This window comes from Pithys albifrons, chromosome 13 (assembly GCF_047495875.1).
Source record: "Pithys albifrons albifrons isolate INPA30051 chromosome 13, PitAlb_v1, whole genome shotgun sequence".
Lineage (NCBI taxonomy): Eukaryota > Metazoa > Chordata > Aves > Passeriformes > Thamnophilidae > Pithys > Pithys albifrons.
In genome coordinates, this window is record NC_092470.1 from 7,323,746 (window position 1) to 7,342,566 (window position 18,821).

Sequence of the window (18,821 nt, forward strand, 5' to 3'; positions counted from 1 at the left end):
TTAGCGGGCATGTGGCAGAGAAACAGAGATAAAGATGCCATCAGGAAGACAAAAGTTTCATGTCACCTGCACAGGCAAAAACCCAACAATACACCCTGGTTATAACAGAAGAGCCACTGCAACATGTACAGAGCAGATGTAAGTCCTCTCCAGCACCTGGGGAGAAGAACAGAGTCCCCAACCACTGCTGAAACAGGCACATTGTTGAAGAGCAGGCAACTCTCAGTGCTTTATCCTTTTAACCTTAATAAATTCTACAGTGGGAACTACCATATAGTGGTGCAGCCAAAGAATATCTCAATGTCAGCCAAAGGTTCTGCAGTGGATGGATGGCAATCTGTGTGTCCCTGAAATAGGCCCAACTGAGAACAGTCTGAAGAGGCAAACAGCAAATACCCCAGCTATTTTTGTAGCAGGAAGAAAGAATGACACCAAAACTGGACATGGGAGAATGCAGAGGTCCTTACTGGCTTTTACCTGTCCTGTCCACAGTGAAACCCAAACTAAAACTAGACAAGCAAGCAAATGTCAGATTCAATTCACCAGTAAACACTGAGACCAAACAACTTTAGAGAAAATTATCACTACTTGTGCTACTAAACACAGCCAGAAAACTCAGCTTTTCTTATAATCTCACAAAAGCCAACTAACTAGAATTGGTGATAGCGACAATGTTGTTAGTTATTAAAAAAATAAATAAAGGTGTCTACCTGTTATAGAGAAGAATATCAGGCTTCCAAATCAGTCCATCGGGGAAACGGACGTTCTTCACTCCTGGATACTCAGACACATTCCACTGCAGATAATGATCTGTCCAGTACTAAGCCATACACAAAAAGGAAGTTAGGTCATCTCATCCACTGCTTTACTGTAGTCCTCTAGGGATTGGATAGACTAAAACAAGAGGTGGTTTATCTCTTGGTAAAGAGATATTGTTTAGCTGCAGGCAGTGAAATGTTTCAAAAGGGGGAATTAGGCCATCCAGAGCTCAATGGAACACAGAAAAATCTCATTTTCTATCTCCACTGCAGTGCATGTAACAGCCTGTACAAGATTTGGGGTGCTTGTCTTTCATTGTTCGTGCTGCCTCAGGTGCCAGCTTGGGATTGAACTGCTTTTGTAATTTCTACAGTAACTTCCATTACGTTTATCTTTGTAGACTATTTTGTTTTCTGTTGTTGGAAATCCTCAGGTTGTAGTACCTTGGTAATAGGCCTGAGGCAGAGCAGCCAAGAGGCCCTGCTGACAAGGAGAACAGCTGTGATGGCAGGTTTATGCTGGCATAGAAGGTTTTAGCAGCTCCTGTGGCCTGACATCAGGCAGCCTCTGGGGCAGGTGCTCCACAAGCTTCATTCCTTCCTGGCTGGCACTGACTGCACCTGAGACAGCCACCCTGGGGCTGCCTGTGCTCCTTCCAGCCCAGTCCTGGCTGCTGCTCTAGGCAGGCTGTCACAGTCCTACCAACAGGGCTTTGATCTGTGCTGAGCACTCCTAAATCCCAGACACTGGCACTGGAACATATGGTGGTGCAGAGCCCTGAACAGCAGCACAGCCCCAGAGTGCAGCAGCTGAACTCCTTGGCAGCTCCAGCCCAGCTGCTCATCTCCTGCACTCCAGGGAAACTCCAACATGAGCTGCTGGATTCTCCCAAAACTGAGATTGTACTTCGCTCCTCACTAAGCAAATGACTTCTCAGGATCCTAAGGTGGTTACTGTTGTGCACCAAAGGTATAAGGAATAAAGTTCATTTTGTTCCACAAAGTTTATTTTTTCTTATAATATCCATGCTTCATTATATTGTACTTTTCTCTCTCTTCATATTATGTTGTTAACATGAACTGTAGGCCTATGTAGCTTACAGTGAAAACTTACCTGGATTTACCAAGCTGTTGCAATGCCAAATGTTAGTCTTTTAAATGTAAATTTTACATGTGCAATACTTACCCCTTCAGTCTAGTGGCCCTTGTCAAAATATTTGACAGACATTAAGGTCAGGAGGAATTGCCAGTGGCTGTTGTGGGTAACGTTAGGGGTCATCCTCCCGGGGTACTCACATCAAACTGCTCTATACACTTCCTTGCATTACTGTCACAGGCAAATTTGGGTTTGACACACCAAGTAAGTCCCCAGTTAACCTCATGCTGCAGGTACTCAAATTCATTCTTGTACCTTTAGAACAGCGTAAATTACTGTTTTGATGAATTCAACACATCTAATAGCATTCATCACACATCTTTTGTGAGGTTTTTACTATAACAATTCTTGGTCTGTGCATCTATATTTATCTCATTCAGTTTTTACAAGGAATTCATAGTGCCTTGTCACCCTGATGAATGATCCGAGTCGTGCGTTGCTTTTTCCTTTTGCTTTACATATAATAGTTTTTTACAGACACCTTCAATCAGAACACCTTTTTGGCTCTGTTCATAGTTGTTTCCCCTGCTTACTTCATTCACAGTTCTCCAATTAAAGTATGTGTGTTGCTCACACTCATCTATACCCATATTCTATAGGTTTATCAACTGCTTCTCATTTTTTTCATAAATTTTGCATGCATTGTTACAGTAAATTGTTTCACATGAACGTCCCTATAGACAAATGTCACTGCATTGTTTACCACTTCACCTCTGTGTAATGTAGAAGTACTCAGACCACTGTGGTGCATCTGTTTTTCACTACTGTAAGCAAGGACATTGTGTGGGTTTGAGGCTTATAAAGGAGGGGGCTGTCCTTGGCTTCAGGTGACTTGGTTTGGGGAGGTGGCAGAACAGGTTCCTTGGGGTCACAGTGGCAGGGCTGGCAGGCTGGGGGAGGGCTCTATATCCACTGCCAGCTGAATATGGTGATAATGGATATCAGCATATCCCATCATTTCACATTCCAGCTCACACCAGGACTTCCCATGGCCAATATGCTATAGGGCAGGCTGGTGCTGAGTGATGTAAGGACAGTCCAAGGGCAATAGAAAACCTCATATTAAAGTCTATATTAATGTTAAGCAGATTGATTATACTGTTGCTCTGTTTAGCCTTGTGTACAAAGTGTTTACCCACCCAGCTGGACATGAGCTGTTTTAACTTCAGAACTGCTGTAGCTGAGGCAGCTTTAATGTGGGTTAAAACAGCTCTCAGCTCAGGGTGTTTGGGCCAGTGTCAGTCTGTGGGGTTAGGTAAGGCTCCCCCTGGTACTTGAACTGAGTTTAAGGTTTTGGTGCTGAACAGTTTGTCATGGAGATAGTGATCAGGATATATAAACACTAGTTCATAGTCCCCTTTCTCCCAGGTTATTTTTTGTACTGAAGTATTTTGGTGATGATTACATAAAATGCATTGAAGATACATTGCTGATTATTCACACATATTTATCAAGAAATGGAGCAGAGAGGGAAATTCAGGGGAAAACCTATTTCAGAGCATTTAGAATAATGAAATGACATCCGTTTATCTTAAATATGCTTTGGATCTGTCCAGTATACCATTAATAGATGGGTAATATGCAAACACATTTTTTGTAATGTTTACACAGGCCATGAAGAATGACTATATTTTTTACAGTAACCAAGTGATCCACTTATTGCAGTCCTAACATGCTCCATATTCAGGATGTGCTATGATAAATAAATCAAAAGAAATACAGAATGTATAAAATAATCAAGAATTTCCTTAAGGGGAAAAAACAATCTCAAAAAAGATAAGGATGCTGTGGGATAAAAGAGAAAGAAAATAAATTATAGTTTTATGAGTATGAATTGTTGCCTGTTTTCTTGGTAAGAAATCATAACAACTACAGTCATTGTAGCTAAAGCCAAAAGCATATTATATTTGACAGTTTAAATCTTACTGTACAATAGGCCTGTAAAAAACCACGAGTTGAATTCTTCTTCCATGTCAGATTTTCTTTGCGAATAAATGGAATAGCCATGCTATCCTTTATAAGTCACCAGGATAGTCTTTCATTTGTTTCCTAAGGCCAACCACAGTACAAGAGAGGTGCCCTATATAAAATGGTACAATAAAAGAAAAAGTAATACACTTAAACTCTTTGAGCTGGTTAAAGAAACTGAAAGTGTAAAGTTTCCACAGAAGGAATGAGATTGTCTGGAATAATAAAAATCTTCTGTAAACCTTTACTTTAACCAAACAGTTCATGTTCTGTAAAGAGATGGGAATTCAACTAATGGCAAATTCTCATCCTGGCTGGTAGAGGTGGTAGCAATAGTTATGGGTAAGGAGGAAGAGAGCATTTGAAATTCTGGGACGACTTATAGCAACTAAGAATTGTAACAAAAGGTAAAATAAAGCTACTGTTTGAAAAATGAACACCCTGTGTGGGCAAAACAAGTTGGGAAAGCAGGAGAACAAACACTGTTCCCAGCTGAACATTAGGGAACTGAAGTTGCAGGTCCCATTTTAGTCATGTAAGAAGAAGTTACATAGGAAACCTCTCATGTTCAGTTAATTTCAGATGATGACCTATGTTTATACAACATTTGGAAAAATGTGGGAATAGCATGGCCAGTTTAATTAAAATCCCCTTGCAGTTTCCTAGGGAGACAATCAGCTAAGCAGGTAGGATGGCACAGACATTCATTAGGGCAGTGGCAGCAGCTCTTGGGAGATAATGAACCCTTGGGAACGATTTTTCCCCATCCTGAGTCAGCTGATAATTTTCAGAGTGCTACTCAGAACACCTATTGCATATAAAATGCATTTCTTGCACGTATTCCCCTCTTGCAAAATGAAATGTTTTACCACAATACAATGGATTTGTTGGAATTAGTGAAAGGCACTTGCACCTGCATTGCTTTGCCTGGGACTCTCGGGTGACCATTAGCTGATAATTATCAAGACTTTAGTGTGGTTAAATCTACTACAATGAGTTTGTAACTTATTTAGAGGAAGTAACTCAAATCCTTTAAAGTTTTCAGAACACCTGAAACATCAAGACCTAAAGCTCAGCCTTACAGTTTGCCATTCTGTTCGGCTTTGTCCACTGTGTAGCAAGATACAGAACAAAAGCTTTGAGAGTTTTCTAAAATTCAAACCTCTCACCAGATTAAACTCAAACATCAAAGGTGGGAAAAAAAACATCCTTTGTTTCAAAACTTACCATTTGTAGCCAGATGTTTGTTGTTAATACTTGATTCTTTTCATCCTGAGTGGAGGGAGGAGAGGAAGAAGAAAAATAAAACCACAGCTTAGCACCATACAGATAAAACAATTCCAGTAAATTTATTTGATTATTATGAAATAGCCAATTGTGCTGAGGTACCTTTCAAAGCAAAGGGGATCACTGCCTCTCACTCATTGCAACAAAGGTTTCCACAGGTACTTTTTAATGTTATTTCATATTAGCACTGTCAGTCAAACTGTTTCCTTCTGCCAGACTCTTCCCTGGGGCTCCTTTTTTAATAAAGAATCTCCAAAGGCAAGACAGATCACAGTAGGGGTTGCCTGTTTCACCTTTGCTCGGAGCAGCTCTCTCACTAATTAATCTCATACATCACACATAAGCAGGTAGGAGAGAAAACAGTGAACAAAGTGTGACTAAGCTCAGCTGATGTGGGTTGAGGCCATACTGAGCACCAGAAGCACCACTGCTGTCAGTGGACTATACAAAGAGTGTTGCATCAGCTTTACCAGGAAACTGTCAGAATATTGTTATTCTGCCTGCAGCAGTTCCAGTTTGAAGGACTTTCCCCTTGCTTCCTGTGACTATTTGATGTGAGCTCAGGTGACACAATAAGCATCTTAATGCTGAAGTTAATTAAAGAGTTTAATTCTTCCCTTCTCAGACACAGGGAAATATTTGTGACCTTTTTGCGTGGAGGTACCATCTCAGTGTCCCCCTGGGTTGTGTGAAGCTGATGGAATACACTGTACACACTCAGTGTTACTCATTCTCCAATCTGAATGCACAATCCCAGTAACACCACTCAAAGCTTTATTTACAGTCTCAGAAAGGGTCACAGTTCAGCCACCGGTACAACAGCAACTGCCAGGGCTGTTCATATGTCTAGACCTTCAGATTTAGGTCCATCACTCTTGAACTTAAATGTTGTTCCTAAGTGCCCCAAAATTACCAAAAAAATGTTTAATCACATTTCATACCATAAACCCCTTCATTTTTTGGATAATACACTTTACTAAAGGTCAAAATTTTTCCTCTTTTGCTGTTGTCTTGTGAACTTGTAACTGAAGAGATGCCTTGAGAGACCTTTAATTGAAGCCATTTTAGACCAACACAACAGAAAGTTACATAGCATGTAAAATCCAACACCCTGCAAGGGACAAGGCATTTTTAAAGCAAGTGAAGCCTTTTGAAGAGCAGCATCAGTAAATGTATGGCGGTGTTGCTAGGCTGTGTGTTCTCACAACTAAATGCACAGCATACAAACAAGTAAAAAGGTTTTAGATAAAGACCAGTAATGTGTATGAATAAAGTCTGCCCTCAAATGCACTTTCTTATCTTGTTTTAAAAGGAGAAGTAAAATAAACACTATAAATTAGTACAGACCACTGCAAGTGATTCAGCATCTTTCCTCTCTGGTTTCTGCTTCATCACCTCCATGAACCCTTTTCAAAACTACCTCAAGTGAACAGCTCACTCAAATGGCATCCTGGGGAAACAGGTCTCTAACCATTTGATTTCAGAAATCCATTATTAAGCTGGATTGAATTTGCATGCTGAAGACATTGCTGAAGATGTCAGGCAAAGCAGTAATTAATTTGCAATAGTAGCTGTTACTCTCCAGCCATATAAACATTAATTTGAAGCCTCTTTCAACAACCTGCTTATAGTGTTAGAGCACAGCAGAACTAGTTTGCACAGGATCTTTAATTCATGACTGAAGAAAAAATCCTTAAGAGATCATTAACATCACCATGAACTGAAATCTGTCAACAAGTGTTGCACAGTAAGGACATGTAAAACCTACATTTGCTTCTATTCATCACAGCTAATTTTAATCAGATGTAAATACCACCAATGATAAGTTGGCATCAAACATTTGACAGCCTTTTCTCAAAGCTCTGTGTGCTGTACCAGGTGAACATGGCAGGTTCCTGTATTGCCATGTCCCAGGTACTGCACCTGAACAAACCCCAGAGCAACACTGACTGCTGGGTGGCTTCTCTGCAGGGCAGACAGCAGTTGTGTGGCTTTGCATAGGCATGACTGGCCAGCCAGAAATGCAGAGCAATTCAGAATCCATTATGTTGTGGGAAGCTTGTTTCAGGACTATTAGCTGAATGGCATGTCCTCCTGCATGGTTAAATTCTGAGTTAAACTCACATTTTATTCCCAGTGCGACCTCTTTCTACACATCAATGGCCTCAGCCTTAAATTAGTGATGTTTTAAGAAGTCCCTTTTCAGTATCAGGAAACAGTTGTACTAAAGCTGGAACATTGCTGATGCTTGAGCTAATGACAGGCCGTGGGGAGCTGGTGCGAGCCCTGAGCCCACAGCACAATCCCATGGGCTATTTCAGGAGTACCAGGACAGAGCTGTACACTCAGCCAGCGCACATCACAGAGCCAGAGCCAGCACTGGGCAGGCAAACCACCACAGCTGGGGGGGACAGCAGCCTTTTGAACCAGCTGTGCTGCTGGCACAATGATTCCGCTGCCTGACACTGCCAGGCAGCTGGGAGGGCACAGGGCAGAGCTGGCACAAGTTTGCCTGCAGGAGACCCTGCAGACATGCTCAGAAACGCATGAGTTACCCTGAAGTGTGAGCTTTCACTCCACCTCCCTCAGGGAGGAGATCCTGAGAGCACTGACTCAAACATAACGTGTGCAGTGAAGGCAAGCCCCAAGCAAAGATGGCCCACGCTGTTTTCATTTTAAGCATTTAGAGCCTGAAAGAGTATGTATGAACTAAACAGCTCCCACTTGGAGTACTGTATTTAAGGTTCCATCAGTGTTTGAATGCCACCATTGCTCCTCACCTATAAAACCTTTACTGCATGCTGAGAGTTGGTTTATAGTAGTGTTTTGGATTTTTTAATAGTGTTTTCTGGAGCAAACAGCTTCCAATATTTTAGTCATTCTTGTATTGACTCACCCATCACTAGAGGAAAGATTCCAATTTTAGAGGGTTTGTCCCTCTCAGTGGTCCCAAGTGAAGCTGGTGAAAGGTGGGGCAAGAGACATCCTGCAGGGTTTCTCTCTGCTTAGGAGAGCTTTTTGGACACTTTTAAAAGCTTTACAGCAAACAACATTAACCCTCTTCTCATTAGAGTCGTGCAGTACCTCCCCACAGAATGATGGGTGGGCTCAAAATGCTTCACAATATTTCACCAGGTTTTGTCACTTTATTTTGTAAACACAGAACACTTTTTTAAAACAAAAGCAAGGTTGCTCTTGTTACAAACCCCTTCTGCTATAAAGGAGCAAAAAAAAAAGGACTTTATAATATAATCTGAGATGTTGGGGAAATCAATCAGAAAATGAGAACAGAAACTGTATCATATTGTTTGGATTGGGGTGGGTTTTCCCCCATACCAGCTGCTGTGGGTTCCTTGCTGTTCAGATGGTACTGGCCAAGCAGCACAGCTAATGGAGAGGGGTTTCTTGGCACAGTGGGAGGTGGGTATGAGGCAGCCTTGGGCTACTTGATTCCTAACTGTGGTTATCATCTGTAAGGACAGATGGCAAAGGGAAAGCAGCTGACTTCAGGAAGTCTCGAATGGTCCTTCATTCATTTTTGAAGATAGATGTAATCATTTCTGCAATTTTTAGAAGGGAATTGCACTGCCTCCATTCTTCCAGTTCCCACCTCTGTTTTTGTCTGTCTTTTCAATTTAAGTGGTCCCTCAGCCTGATCACCTTTGGAAACACAGTTACCAGAGTCTCAAATTCACCATTCCTTACCCTGTGTTCATCAGAATATATAAAAGAAGTGATGGAAATTTGACAATACTTTGTGAAGGGTATTAGCCTGGGCATTACAAACTTTGTGAGGAATATCATCTGTTGACTTTCAAAAGGATGTCAGCAGGTGTCATATCCACACTGGAAAAGCCACGCGGCAAAAAGCAAGGGGAAAAAATAAGTAAGATAAGCCTGTATGCCTTCAGACTGGCAGGCAGAGATGTGCAGAACCTAGCAAGAAACTCGTGCTTCCCAGAAGACCTGCATAAAGTGATGTCCTGACTAAAATCTATTCACTGTAATTCTTGCACTTTGAATCCAGATTCTTTATTTTAACATGGTTGAAACTCACCTAAATTACAGAAAAAGTAATGGCTCTTTGAATCGGCCTTCAATTACTCTGAACCTTATTAAAAGGCTTTGTAAAAACATTTTAAGATCTCACTTGTTACAGCATGATGCTGAACTCGTGATTGGTACCCTCTAGCAAGACTGAAGCTAATAACTAGTCTGAAGTTAAAAATAGCCTGGCAGCCAGTGAGAGACATGTAAGACACTCCCATTACAGATTTTCACTTTTGTTTGCTTGAATGTCATCCTACTGAAACCAGCAGGTTAGTCAGTTCATTGGCTCTTATTGTCTCAGCACTAGCTCATTAAACATTCTCAACACCATTTGATCCACAATGCCAAATTACCTGTGCCTAATGACATTTTCTCCCTCACCATTTAAAACCCTGTTATGTTTAATTTTTGCTTCGCACAGCTTGGGGTTTTCTTCCTTTTCCTTCCTTCAGGGTCATTTACTGAGCTCACTGAACTCTATCAAGTGAAAAGGCTGAATTCTTACTGAGAGGAGGGGCTGGAGGGTGAGTTCAGCACTCATGGAACAGCCAGGTGCCAACACACTGGTGCCATGGCCATGCTTCAGGCAGCCAGAATGGCAAGGCGAATGTGAGATCCTCAAAACTTATGGAGATGAGTGAAAGGACTTGTGCCTTCCTGCCCATGGTGCAGGTGCACACCAGCACCCTGTGCCAACCCCCAGGAGGCCAGAGCAGAGTGTGGCCCAGCCTCACCCACCTGCAGCCTGTCTGACACACCACAGTGACCTCCCAGGCTCCATAACACTAAGGCAACAGTTCTTCCCTCCTCGTGTGCCAAGGCTGATGCCGAACCCTTCTATTCAAAGTGGCTCAAGGCTTCTTAGAGGTGCAGGCAAAACTGAATTTTGATGGCTTTGGGGTGAGGATAAAAATCAGTTTAAAAAATCCAGCCTGGTGCTTCTCCAAGGACAAAGAGGAGCTGCTTGCCAAGGATTAGCTCTAGTCATGCTGTAGCACCAGCAAACCTAGATCTTGGAGAATGCCTTGGTGGGGGCACATGTTCATTATTCCAAAGCTTATGGCACCACCTACATTGCTAAAAGGCAAGGTAAATTTGAATGGAATTAAGAATTTTGGTGGCTTGCATAGGCATAAAAAGCTACACCAAGAGTTGTCAACATGAAATGGGCTTCTCAAACAATATAAGGATGAAGAAAAAGGCAGTGTAGAGGATTAGTATAAGGAAAAAGATTTGAATGAGATAAGGAGTCTGATTGCTTTGCTTCACTTAATTCAGGTGAAATTCTGAGGGGGGTTGTTTAGTTTGCCTTTTTTGGTGTTTTGTTTTGGTTTTTAATTGTACTATGTGTGTTCTATTTTGCAAGTGTGAGAAAGGGCAGCAGTTTCTCCACACCAACTAATCTTATGTACTTTTGCAAGCAGCATTTGCTTTCTCCCCATTACTTTATCTTGCTTTAAAAGAAAGGCAGACTTTGCTCAAAACACAGGCAGGTGTCCCCAGATGGACACAAATCTGATGCTGCAGAAAGAGCAATGGAAGCTGAACTCTGGGCAGAGCTGCTGTGTGAGGAGCCTTCTCAGAATGAGGGAGAGTCTCTGTGTTGCACATCCACCCTGACAGGTCTGAGAGCTGTGCTGGCCACTGACAGCACCAGGGCTTTGTCCTGGCAGGGGCTTGAGGTGTATTTTTACCAAGTTTCACAGAAAAGAAGCAGAGATTATAGATATGATGTACCATTCTTGTTACCATAGGGACATAATTGTAACAGCAGCCGTTTTGCTCCCCCCCTCCCAGTACATCATTGTTAACACGAGATTGTATTTAGATATGAAGACATTCATCTTTGCAAAGACAAGCAGGGATGAGGGGTATGAAATGGGCAGAGCACAGCATAACTAATGACACATTGCAGCACATCTTGTGTGAAAAAAGTACTTGTTGAAGAGCCAGACTGGGAGGTTGCATTTTTCAAGTTACTTCATGAATTCCCATAATTCACTGTAGGTTTCACTCAGGTCAGTTGTTAAATAGAATAAAGCTTAAAGGGCAGTTACACTTATCACAAGCATGCAAAGTAATTACTGTGTTCAGCTGCTTTGTTTACAAATAATTCTTGATTCCATTGTATTCTACAGGGCCTGAACCCTGAATTAGTGTTAAATACTGGCTCTAGGTGCTGATTATCACTGCCAGTCTGACACAAACAGGCATCCCAGCTCGGAACAAGTGCTGGAATCTGGGAATTCCCAGCCATTCCACAGGCTCAGAGTGAATAATAAAGCACCCATAGCCCCACTCCTTAGTGCTAAAACCAGAGGGAATCAGCGCCTTTGAACTTGATTTATTTGCCTGGAGGTAGCTGAAAAATGTACAAGTTGAAAGGACAGTTTGTTGCAGTCAAATGCACCAGTAATGCCAGGACAGCACAATATCAAAGGATGTGACTCTAGTTTTATTCTTGTTAATGAATTTTAATTTATATTTTACTTTCTATTAAGCCCTTCTCCTCAAAAGGTTTAAAGTTCATCCAAAATTCTATTACAGCGTGTATGTTTAGCAAACTGATGTGGAAGGGCAGTGGGTGATTTCTTCAAGGAGAGCAGAGAAAGTTATGGGAAAAGGAGCTGAGCAAAGCTGTCCCTTCCTCTCCCTGTGTGTGATCAGAGCACACAGCCCCAGCCCCAGCTGCTGCCGTTCATCTGTCCTCTTTTTGGTGAATAGCAGCAACAAAAATTTCCACACCTGGCCAGAGCATGATGTCCATGAAGTAGCATCAGCTCACATGCTGAAACCTTTAGGGAGCACCAGAGCCACAGAGGCACCTTCTGGGGCAATCACAGGAATAATTAAAGGCAGCTTCAGAGGGCCAGGCAGCAAAGGGCCATTACTCATCCCAGACACTCTCTCTAACTACACTATATCCTATCTCCATCTTTCCAACTGTAGGCAAATTAGGCAAGAAGATGTTGCTCCAAAATTCCTGTGATAACATAATCGATCATCCTCGATATCTTGGGGTCTCTGCTCAATCTAGGATACAGCACAGACAATTAAAAAACTTCCTGGAAAAGGGTAGAGTGCAAAATACATTGCTTATCCTGCTGGAGGTCTCTGCAACTCACGACATAGAAGTAATGATAAGACACTTTAACAATTCAAGAAGAGAAGATGAATCACCGTTACAGAAATTCTAGTCCTCTTTTACAGGGTCTTAATTTTCAGCTTTCTCTAACAATCCATACAGTCCCCTCTTTAATGCTTGTAAAGAATAATTTGCAAAGGTAATGACAAACTATGAGCTTAGCTGAGAGGAATACACTGATTGAGATCAACTGTGTTCCTGTTTCTTCACAAATGCAACAAGCATCAGCACTGAAATGTCAGAACACCAACACAGTCCTTCAGGCTGCTGTTTACTGCAACACAAAAGAGCAAACTCTCCTCTGTGAAAAGGACATTTCTCTCTGGTGGGGACAGAGGTGGAGTGAGCACACCAAAATCCACAAAAGTGCTCATTTGCATTCCTGAGCTCAGTCAGACCTTCCCGTGCTCATTACCTTTTCTGTCTTCGTTCTTGCATTTGTAGCTTTGGTGAAGGTGGGTAAAAGCTCTCCTTCCTTCCTCTCAAAGACCAGACTGACACAACTGTGCAGTTACTGAGAGTAATTAAGGGGATGCCAAGCACAGAAAAACACTGACACTCAGGACTGAACACAGAAAACAAGCCAATAAAATTCAAAGCAGTAGTGCTGTATAATTAAACATGTGCATGGCTCCACCAGCTCTGCACATGGTTATTGCTGCTCTTCCCCCAGGCTACTCCATTATGAGGACCATCTAAGGAAAGTGGAGATGGGATTCTAAGCCATGCAAATGTGGCTTCACATCACTACCAGATGCTATTGGAGAGATGAACTGGATGAACATCATATTCTTATCTTGCTGCCAGTGAGCAGCAATGTGGCCTCATGCCATGCTCTTAGCACTTCTCAGAAAGCTGTAGTAGAAGGCAGGGTTACCAGCCCTTGCTTTTGACATAGCAAGTTCTAGTTTTAGATAACAGACCTGAAAATGCAAGAATAACTGAAGGTTAAATCTGTAGACATTTACTTCAGGCTGCTTCTGGTTATTCTTGGGAAATAATTCTTTTAATTTTGAATAAATTGAAAACTAAAACTAAATTGGTTAATGCAGTAAAATAAATTAAGTAATTAAAATTATAAGTGAACTTTAAAAGATTTCTTTTTCTATGTAAGCGCTTGTACAAACGCGCTCCCTGCTGCCAACCCATTGTGAGATCTTTTTTGTCCTTTCTTTTCTTTTTTTGTAACTCGCAGATATATTTAGATTGGGAACAGTTGGATTGTTTAGTAGTCTATTCAGGCAAATAGGGTGAGGAGTTCAGGAGAAACTGAGGAATTTACATCTGTATCATCTCAATTTGAAGTAATTAACATTTGAATGCTTCTATGTTAATATGCTGTTCAGAGATAGAGAATTGTTTGCTTCCAATCCATCGACAATACTTTGTTCAACTGCTGTCAGCAGTTTTGTAATTTTTTTTTTTGTAAATTTTTGTAAATTACTGAAAACTTTTGACAGCGTGTGCTTTGCTGAGGCACAGAATTGGTCTGTGTGAGCTCTCAAAGCACCCAGGCTGTGCTGACAGAGCTGCTCCAGGACAGGGCAAGCACTTTTCAGGCAAGCAGCTCTGCAAATGCTCATCTAATGCTTGTGCTTTACGGAGCCAGAAGCTCAGCCAGGGCAGAGCAGTGCAGCTTCACCACTGGAGGACAAGAAAAATATGGGGCTTTCAAACACCAAGCAAATCACCAGATTGCCACAAGCTGATCTATGTTGGCCAAAAGCAAGGAGATGAACTTGTGTATTCATAGTGACACCATGTATTGTCTTGTACTTGAATATCACAGTCTTTTTAAAAAGAGGAACAATTCTGAGTATTACAGGGAGTACATTCATTTCAGTCCCAAAGTTCTGTGAATGAAAAGCTTTCTGTAAGAACAAGTATTACCCAGCCAGACCCAACTCCCAGAAATTGTCTTGGGCTGTAATATTGTTTTATTAGCTGATTACTGAGGACTACTAATAATTACTAGATGTGACATAACTTTGCAAATTCTGCTGTTCTAGTAAGAGATCTTGTATAAAGTATTTGTGGTCCCAGGGCTCTGCAACAATCTGTCCCAACTGTTTCCTTGGACCTTAACCACCCTTTCCACAGTGAGGCTGCAGCCTTTTCCATCACGAGTGACATACCAGTAGATGTCTGTTCACTGTTTAAGTTAATGGGGCATCCATACAAATGTAGCTAGAGAACTGAGCTTTTATGATTTGTGCTGATTGTTTATATCACAAAATGAGAAAAATGTTTGAGAAACTGCTTTGCTTTACTTATATTAAAACAAACAACTCGGAAAAGCCCAAAAAGGTTCCAAAGATGTCTTCAGTGGAACCAGAAAGCAGAACAGAAGTTCTGATTGTCACATACAATGAACATCTCTCATGTCCTCAAGTTAACTGTTATCACGATGGGTTTTTTTATAGCCTTTAGTCAGTCCTTTTTTCCTTGTTGCAAACTGCCTTTAATTAGTGTACATTCATTGCTTCCCATTCCATCCTACACATCCTCCTGTGTTTAAAATATCTTTCCATATCTAACACTGTTTGAGCAGACTAGGCAAAAGAAAGATGCTGGAAGAATAGTCAAAAAAACCCAGAAGGTATTTAGAAACACAGGAAAAATAGACAAATGTCACAGAAATAAGGTTGCAACTTCTCTTGGTGTATCAATATCTCACCACAGTAGGGTAGGGAGTGGTGGTGTCTGCTTGTTTAAGTAGAACAATTATCAGAATATTGTTGTTTGAAAAGATCTGTTCTTCATATTCCATGGGAAAGTATAATGCTCTGTTTTCTGTTATAATCCAGTAACTTTCACTATATTGAACCACCTAAAAATATCAGAAAGCACATCCGAGCACCTTTCCAGTTTTCTACACCCTCAGGAATAAATTATGGTAGAATGGAAGTGGCTGCAAGAGGAAAGTGCAAACAGGTTCTCCCTTTAGCATGGTGGGAATAAAAATAGAGCAGTACATTGAGAAGAAAGTAAAGCTTGGAGAGAGGTTTGCTAATGTACACAAATGAATACTAAAATTAAAAGAATAATGCAGATTTGATGCGCTTCTGCCACAGCCATTGTTTGCAAAGAGGCTGCTGAATTTTGATAAACAGCTTAGGAACTTTGTTAGCACCATTTCTCAATGAGCCTCTTCATTTGGTTGTTTTATTTGTTTTTCCAGAATTAAATTTCTTTTTTGTTTTTTCTTCCTTTTTTTGGTGTGGGAGTTGTTTGTTTTATAGTCTATTTCTTTACAGAAGCTGTTGTGCTTCTTTGAACAACAGCATCATTTTCTTTTCAAATTTTCAAGATTTTCCACATTACTGTCTTGCCCAGTGGGTCTGGGGCATTGGATGGCAAATACTGAGCTGCAAATCCTTATGCAGAGGCTTTGGTGAGCATTGTGTGTGTTATTGAAATCAGCTGTATCATTTCACTGTGTAAAAGGAAACAAGGACAAAAGCCCTTGAATATATAAAACTAAGTCATACAAGTAACCAAGGGCAATGTAGGATAAGCAAACCTTGACAAACTTCAGATAAAGGTAGAAAAGTTTGTGTGCTTTCATTTTTCCTTTGGTCTGCACAAGTGAGTGGAACAGCCTAAAGGAACAGGATTTCTCCTGAGGTTCTGCTGCTGCTCACTACATACAAACAACTATTCAGCACTTTTCTTGCTCCTAACTAGAAATTAAAAAACCAGAGAAACAGGAGAAACTGGAAAATAAGTGAAAACTGTTGTGTAGTAAATGATTCAATTAGCTAGCAAATGTCTGGAGGAACCATCAAAGATTCCTGACTAAGTGGTGTTATGCAACATAAGGAAGAAACTTGAATATTCATGTAGATCAGTAGCTAAATTCAACTTTCTTAAGTAAATTATTAAATGTTGATTCTTCAGCTGGTAAAAGTGAATTATGATCAGAGTAGACCAAAATGGTCACAGTCACACCCACCAAAATGTTTGTCACCATAAGTCTTGCTGAAGGTCACAAGGTAACACAGTACTAACCCAGCACTCTCCATTTTTGGAACTTGACTCAGAGATAAAACTCGCCTGGGTTTTTGCTAAATATATAAAATTTTAAGTGAAGAACTACCACAGGTATTTTGTGAGCAGTTTAACCCTGTCTAAATCCAAAGGAAGTTCAGGCCATATAGAAAAATGAAGCCTCCAGGAATGGGTGCAGGTAACTGCTCTGTCAGAGAGGCACTGGCACAATCCAAGGGGCAGGAGCGAGCTCAGGAATCAGGGAGATCACCCAAGGGAGTTTCAGTGGCAGACTATCAAGATCAACTTAGGACACCCCCAAAATGGTGCCTAAAGTGCCACACAGAATGCTGGAAACAATTCTAGATTCAAATCAGGAAGCCTCAGAAACCAGTCACATTTCACAGTTGCAGAGTAAAGTTGCTAAAACTCCTTAGAAAAATCTAAGAGATTTATTAATGAAAATTAATATCAAAAAGCCAGTGCAATAATTCTTCTAGTCTTAACTTGAGCATTTTTATGCTAAAGTTTTGGTTAACACTTCCTCATAATTGTCAACAGTTATGACATGAATGACTCTGATGTTAAAAAAAACCCACAAACTAGTCTATCAAACTATAGTTAGTTTGTAAATGTTTTGGAACAGAGATGATCTTTTCAGCTGTGTTTACACATCATCTAGTACAGGGAGAGTCTGGACTGTAACTGTAATTACAGTTGATGGAGTTATAAAAATAATACAAATATCTCCCCTCATACAGAGGCAGTACTGACCTGCCTTTGGTTCCAGTTCAGAAAACACTCAGGCACCAAATTAAACTCCTTCAATAAAACCAAAGCCTCCAGCGGATGGATTATTTCCAGTGCATACAAACATTTCTTAAACCATAATACTCTAAATTTCACATAAATTAGGCTGTGAAAAAAAACATGCAAAAATTGGGTCAAACCAGACTTTTAACTCTACTTTTACAAGACAGTGTGAAATTCTAGTTTTGCCACCTGTATTCTCTGAAAGCCTCCCAAACTTATGTCATCTGCAAATTAATTAACAACATTAGTTATTCTATCTTCCAGATTAAATAAGAGTAAAATAGTGAGTGTAGTTTCCTGGGGAATTTCAAACATAACTAAATCTTGCATTTTGACGGTGAAGCACTACTCTGAGTTCTGCTGTGTAGGTTTACCAAGATCTTATTCTCCAGCTTTCTGCTAAGAATGTTACTCAGAAAAGCACTATTAAAGTGTTGCAAATGGTCAAGAAATCTTTTTGTCCTGTACCCAATTTTACTGAAGAAGGAAAGGTGTCTCATTTTTCCAGAAGTGTTTTTTAGTGCTGTCCCCAAGCTGGAAGATGGGAAGTTATGCTTAGATGTTGGGAAACCAAATCTCCCATGATGGCAGTGAATACTGAAACAGGTTGGCCAGGGAGGCTGTGGAGACTCTCGCTGGGGAGGTGGCCACTACTTGACTGGACACAGCCCTGAGTAACCCCCTGAGTGGGGAGTGATCTCTGCAGGCCCTTTGCAAACTGAAATAAGATTGTAGATGTTTTCCCTACTCATTTAGCAGTAAAAATGGGGTTTGGAATATCACTGTGCACCTCAATGTGTTCCAGGTCTCCCTGTTTATGTCTCTAAGCAGTGATTTGCAGTGTAAATGTGTGACCATTTTACACCAATTTCTAAGGTTTCATCTTCTGACTTCTGGGGAGGGAATGCCCTCAGATACATTTTTCTTAATTGTCTTAACTTACAGTAGATGCTGTTATAGAAACTTCAGGGTATGCACAAAATTTGTACCCTCCTCATCCCTATATTTGTTTTTCCATGCCCTTTTCTGTCCTGTAGGAGATGCAGCAGAGCAGGAACAGCCCTGCTGTGCCTATTCCCAGCACTCCCTCTAACCCAGTAGGCAAGGGCCGAATATTCTGCTCCGATGCTGTAACTGGGATGGATGTTACAAGAGCAAATAAGAATGTTAGGAGATATTCACCTCCATATAGTGTTTAAAAATGTGGTGGCTGTAATTTTTTTCCAGAGTGGAAGTTATATCAGTGTATTTCAAGAATCTGTTTCTGCAAGTTTTTCCAAAGCATAAATTAGGTGGATACTCCATGCCAGCTCTGAAATACCAGACAGGCAGAGGCAGGCTGAGAAGTTTCCATGATGTAAAGAAAAATTAATAGCTTCTCTACATCTTATTCCTTATTTTTGTTGACATTGCACTGAGGCTGTGACCTTGAGCAGCTTTGAACACACATTAATCCTCTCTCTCCCCTTCCACTAAGGTACACCTTAGTATTGGTCTCCTCACATTTTCCTTCTGTGCTTATTCTTCAATTTTATTTAGTCTTCTTAAATCAGATACTTCCAAACATTCTGGTTGCGATCCAGAGAGATGTTTCTTGTCAGGTTATTAGTGCAATATACATTTCATTCCTACAAGGAGTCTTGAAACGAGATTT

At 40.9% G+C, this 18,821-nt stretch overlaps 1 protein-coding gene across 1 annotated transcript in view; it reads right to left on the reverse strand.

Annotated features, from left to right (window-relative positions):
- The window catches only part of CHRNA7 (cholinergic receptor nicotinic alpha 7 subunit), a 38,397-nt gene that overhangs the window by 14,541 nt on the left and 5,035 nt on the right, over positions 1–18,821 (reverse strand). Inside the window, exons 3-4 of the mRNA XM_071568707.1 lie at positions 5,110–5,154; positions 711–820 (exon numbers count right to left, since the gene is read on the reverse strand). Of these exons, the coding sequence (XP_071424808.1) occupies positions 711–820; positions 5,110–5,154 (155 nt within the window). The remainder of the gene's footprint in view (positions 1–710; positions 821–5,109; positions 5,155–18,821) is intronic.